This window comes from Lepus europaeus, chromosome 10, assembly GCF_033115175.1.
Source record: "Lepus europaeus isolate LE1 chromosome 10, mLepTim1.pri, whole genome shotgun sequence".
NCBI classification, from domain to species: domain Eukaryota; kingdom Metazoa; phylum Chordata; class Mammalia; order Lagomorpha; family Leporidae; genus Lepus; species Lepus europaeus.
In genome coordinates this window covers 63,556,009-63,561,662 of record NC_084836.1, presented here as the reverse complement: position 1 = coordinate 63,561,662, position 5,654 = coordinate 63,556,009, and the positions used below count along the sequence as shown (strand labels likewise).

General features: G+C 57.9%; 1 protein-coding gene across 1 annotated transcript; it reads left to right on the top strand.

Moving 5' to 3' along the window:
* INHBE (inhibin subunit beta E) lies at nucleotides 1-2,323 on the top strand. The gene is made up of 2 exons (XM_062203375.1): nucleotides 1-764; nucleotides 991-2,323. The coding sequence occupies exons 1-2, from the start codon at nucleotides 467-469 to the stop codon at nucleotides 1,749-1,751; spliced, it is 1,059 nt and encodes a 352-aa protein (XP_062059359.1). The 5' UTR covers nucleotides 1-466; the 3' UTR covers nucleotides 1,752-2,323.
* Nucleotides 2,324-5,654: the final 3,331 nt, after the last annotated feature.

Here is a 5,654-nt window from a genome sequence, read left to right as displayed (position 1 = left end):
GGAACTGAGCATGTGAAATCATCCTCTTTCTTGCATCATGCATGTCCACACTGCCCCCCCACCCCCATACCCCTACTCAAGCTCAATCACCAGGCGGGATGGTGAAACCCGAGCTCCAGGGAGGGGGGACCTCCACCCCTGCAGGGGCCTGATGGGCAGCCCAGCTGGCCAATCCCCGGGCTCAGAGGCCAGATCTGCAGGCTGACCACTAGGTAAGGGAGCCCCAGGCAGCTGGTCTAAAGAGGCCCTGGCTCAGTGGCCAGACACGAACTGTGAGGGTTGACCATAGCTCCCCATCAGGCTGACCACCTCCAGCCTTTCTCAGTCCCAGGCAATAGAAGACAGGTGGCCCTGCCCTTGGCCAAGGATAGGTGTGGCCCTTGTGCCTGCTGCCACACGACATCAGACTCAACAGACAGAAGAGCATCCACCCAAGGCTCCTGACCCGGGGCCACCCACCAGGAGCATGGGGCTCCCAGATGTCCAGCTCTGCCTGGTTCTGCTGTGGACACTGTGGTGGGCACGAAGGGCAGGATCGGAGTGCCCTGCCTGTGGGGGCCCAACCCTGGCACCCCAGGCAGAACGAGCTGTGGTCCTGGAGCTGGCCAAGCAGCAAATTCTGGAGGGGCTGCACCTGACCAGCCGGCCCAGAATAACGCATCCTCCACCCCCGGCAGCGCTGACCACAGCCCTCCGAAGGCTCCAGCCTGGGAGCGTGGCTCCAGGGAACGGGGAGGAGATTGTCAGCTTTGCTACTGTCACAGGTAGGTGAGGGAGCCCAAGACAGGCAAAGGAAGAGAGAAGGGGAGTGGGGTGTGGCAGGAGAAGGAGGACTTGGGACAGGGACTCCTTGCCGAGGACGCAAGGCAGACCCGGCTTTTTCTAAAGGCGGGTGGGAGGGAGGGAGGGCAGCACGCAGGGCCTGGGAGAGCCTCCGGCTTACAGCTTATCTCTGCTCACATTTCTTTCCCTTCTCTGCCTTTCTGGCAGGCTCCTCCACTGCGGCGTGCAGTTCCATGCTCACCTTCCACCTGCCCACGCCTCGGTCCCACCACCTGTACCGTGCCCGCCTCTGGCTGCACGTGCTCCCCAACTCTCCTGGCACTCTTAACTTGAAGATTTTCCGGTGGAGCCCAAGGAGGAGGCACCGAGGATCCCGCACCCTCCTGGGTGAGCACCAAATGAGCCTCCCCGGCTGGCAAGCCCTGACTCTGCCCCCTAGTGGCTTGAGGGGTGAAAGATCTGGCGTCCTGAAACTCCAAGTGGACTGCAGACCCCTGAAAGGCAACAGAACAGCGGCTGGACCACCGAGGCGGCGGCTCCTGGACATGGCAGGACACCAGCGGCCCTTCCTGGAGCTTAAGATGCGGGCCAATGAGCCTGGGGCAGGCCGAGCCAGGAGGAGGACTCCCACCTGTGAGCCTGAGACTCCCTTATGTTGTAGACGAGACCACTATGTGGACTTCCAGGAGCTGGGATGGCGGGACTGGATCCTGCAGCCTGAGGGGTACCAGCTGAATTACTGCAGTGGGCAGTGCCCACTCCACCTGGCTGGCAGCCCAGGCATTGCTGCTTCCTTCCATTCGGCCGTCTTCAGTCTTCTCAAGGCCAATAATCCTTGGCCTGCAGGTACTTCCTGCTGCGTCCCCACTGCCCGGAGGTCCCTTTCTCTGCTCTACCTCGACCATAAGGGCAATGTGGTCAAGACAGATGTGCCAGACATGGTGGTGGAGGCTTGTGGCTGCAGCTAGCGAGAAGACCTGGGCAGCGGCAGGAAGACAGCAAGTCAGGGGCTCCCAGGCGAAGCCACCTGCGGTCGGTCGGTGATGTCATCAGATTCCTGATCCTCTCCGCCTCCCAACAGGCCGCCTGGGTCTCCCCAAGGAACCCAAATGGGCACTTTCTTGTTCCAGCCTCGGGCCAGGCTGGTGGGTGTGTGGGGAGAAGGGGGAAAGTGTTTCTTTTAAAGGGTCATGCAGCACGATTTCCTATCCTAAGTCCTGGGAGGAGGTGGCGGGGCTAGGAAGGGGTGGGGTGGGGGGAAGGAGAAGGCAGAGAAAAACTGCTTGACTCTGCCCAAAAGGGCAAGTCCTCCGGTGGGAGAGGGCGGAAGCAGAGGGCGCAGGGGACGATGGGCAGGGCAGGGCTGGCCAAGGGAAGGGACGCAGAAATGCTCCAAGGCAGGGGGTGTAGGAGACACCCTGAAATGGGGGTCAGGAAGGAGCGGTGCGAAATCTGAGAAGCTATCTGGTTTTGCTCTGGAGCACAGGTCTCTCCTGAGAGACGGACATTTCTACTTTCTTAATAAAAATGAGAAAGCACAGCTACAAGTGTGAGTTGTGACGAAGGGTGGGATAGCCCTTCCAGGGGCGACCCTCTTCAGGGTGTCCACCAGGTCGAATTATCTTCCTAAGAATACATCAGCTGCCATTTTTATTTTTGTTACCTCGCAATTGTACAGTGGAGTTTTGCAGAGCCTGTGCGATGTGTGGTCACATCATCTTTCTGACACTGTACTTTTGTTGTTGTTTCAAAGATTTATTTATTTATTTGAAAGGCATAGTTACAGAGAGAGAGAGAGAGAGAGAGAGAGAGAGAGAGAGATCTTCTATCTGTTGGTTCACTCCCCAAAATGGCTGCAACAGCCAGGGCTGGGCCAGGTAAAAGCCAGGAGCCAGGAGCCAGGAGCCAGGAGCCTCATCCAGGTCTCCGACGTGGGTGCAGGGGCCCAAGCACTTGAACCATCTTCTACTGCCTTCCCAGGCTCATTAGCAGGGAGCTGGATTGGAAGAGAAGCAGCCAGGACTCAAACAGGTGCCCATATGGGATGCTGGTGTCACAGGCAGAGGATTAAACTACTGCGCCACAATGCAGGCCACTCTGACATCATTGTTAACGGAATGTGTGCTTGTGCATTCTTATGTCACAAGTTTTTTACATTTTAATGTCTAATATGGTGAATTGATAGATATAAATCACAAACCAAAGCTCAATACTTTCTAAGGGCATGTAGAGATCTTGAAAACAAAATTGCTGACCTACAGAACTGGGTGGAGAGAAGAAAATGGGGTGCTCTAAAACAGCCTCTTGGGGGGGCCAGCATCGTGGCACTGTGGATTACGCTACTGCTTCCCATCCAGCTCCCCGCTAACGTGCTTGGGAAAGCAGCAGAAGATGGTCCACCTGCTTGGGCCCCTGCCGCCCACATGGGAGACCGAATGGAGTTCCAGGCTCCTGGCTTCTGCTTGATCCAGCCCTGGCTGTTGTAGTCATTTGGTGAGTGAACCAGTGGATGGAAGATATCTCTCTCTCTTTCTTCCTTTCTCTGTAACTGTTTTTCAAATAAATAAATCTTTAAAAATGCATAAATAAATCAGCTCCTCTGGACCCGTGGATGTTCGTCTCTGCAGTTAAGATGACCACAACCCTCGGAGCGGGCGCTGTGGAGCAGCCGGTTAAGTCGCCACCCGTGAGCCCTGATTGAGTCCTGGCTGCTCTGCTTCCAATCCAGATCCCTGCTAATGTGACTTGGAAAGCAGTGGAAGATGGACCAAGTGCTTGGGTCTCTGTTACCCATGATGGAGTTTTAACTCCTGTCTTTGGCCTGGCCCAGACCCCACTGTTTCAGTCATTTTGGGAGTAAACCAATGGATGGAGGCGCTCTCTCTCTCTCTCTCTCTCCCCCTCTCTCTCTCCCCCACCCCATACCTCTGTCTTTCAAATAAATAAATCTTGGAAAAAAAATATTGGGGCCAGTGCCATGGCATGGCAGGTAAAAGCTGCCTCCTGCAATGCCAGCATCTGATATGGGCACTGGTTTGTGTCTTGGCTGCTCCTCTTCTGATTCAGTTCTCTGCTAATGGTCCGGGAAAGCAGTGGAAGATGACCCGAGTGCTTGGGCCCTTGTACCCGGGTGGGAGACCGGGAAGAAGCTCTTAGCTCCTGGCTTCGGATCGGTCCAGCTCTGGCCATTGCAGCCATTTGGGGATTGAACCAGAGGATGGAAGATCTCTCTCTCTCTCTCTGTAACTCTGCCCTTCAAATAAATAAAGAAATGAAAAGCAAAGAAGAAAAAAAAAAAGTTCACATCCCATATCTAAGTCCCTGGGTTCAAATCCCCAGTGAGAGACTTGGATTGAGTTCCCAGCTTGCATTTTGGGAATGAATCAACAACAACGGTTAGGAGCTCTGGGTCTCTGTCTCTGCCCTGAAATAAGTTGATAAATGAGTCCTAGGAGAAGGGACACCCGGCTGGGACAGGAGCGTGAGTGGGATCTCTTTTCCTGGTGGCCACTGATGCGGCCTGAACGAGCTGGGCAGGCCCTCGACCCTCTGGGTGACACTGTGCGGGAGGCAGGCTGCACGGGGACCTCCCCCACCCCGTCCCACCCCCCAGTGACTCCTGTGGGGCCCAGACCTCCCCTTGCTTCTCCTGGTCTTCCCCTCCCTGGACCCCCCAACCCGACTGTTAACAGGCCCTCACTCTCAGCTCAAGTAGGTGGCTCCTGGACGCAGAGCTAAGGTGTGCCAGGTCTGCCAGGGAGGTGACAGAACCGGGAAGGGAGTCCTTCCTCTCCCCAGGACGAAATAGCTGCGCCCTCCCCGCCATCCGGTCACCACGGCAATACAAACCCAGAGGGACAGGGCACTCCTCCGTCAGCCTCTGACGCTGGGCCCCGCCGCTTCTCTGGGCTCCTAACTGGGCTTTGGGGGAGGCAGCTGTCTGGGCGCGGGCTCCGTGGGTCCTCCCGGTCTCCTCCGCCTCCAAACGCAGAGAGAGTGTCATGTGCAAGCAGGGCCAGCAGAGGGAGCAGGAAGCCTTGGAGAGCGGAAAGAGCGCGGGGCGGCAGAGAGGTGCGGAGGTGGCCGCAGCCTGCAGAGGTTCGAGGAGGAGAGGGCGTTTCCTGGGAAAGGTGCTGCAGACCCACGGCTCCTTAGCGACGCTGTGGAGGCGCACCTCGCACGCAGAGCCTCGGCCGCTTCTCCTCTCCTTTCTACTCCGTAGACCCCGAAACTTTCTCCAGAGTCCCCCCCCCCCAACTCCTCAACTCGGTTAGCCCCCAACCCCAACTCTCCCAGAGGATTAGACCTGCAGATAAACCACAGGGTGGCAGGATGCTCAGTTCGCATCCGTCAGTGTGGACGACCCTGCCTCGAATATGATCTTTGCCAGATGAACTTCTCTCTTTTGCCCCCGCCCCACAGTATTTCCCTCGGTCTTTCTGGCTCTGGCTCAGGACCTCTTCGTGGACAGCCGATCCGCGGATCCAGACCGGGATTTCCCGCCCACCACCAGCAGCGTGTTCAGCGGGGGGGGGGGAGGCAGTATAGGGTCCCTCAAGGGAGGGGGAGGATCCTGGGGGTCCTGGGGGTGCAATAAGCCCGGCACCCCCTCTCTCGCTCCCAGCCACCCCGCCTCACCCTCCAGAACGGCAGGAGGGAGGGAGATAGGAGGGAGGCGAGGGGCGAGCGGGAAGAGAGGCGGCGCGCCAGCGGCTAGAGCGAGGAAAAGTTTTTGCAAAAGGGAAAAAAAAAAGTTTGCGCTTCTCGCGGGTGGTCCCGGCTCGCGGCCCGGCTGGCTGGGCCGGCGGGAGGGCTGGGGGGCCAGGTTGGGGGGTGGGGGTGGCACCGAGGCTGCGCTGCCGTGGCCCTGT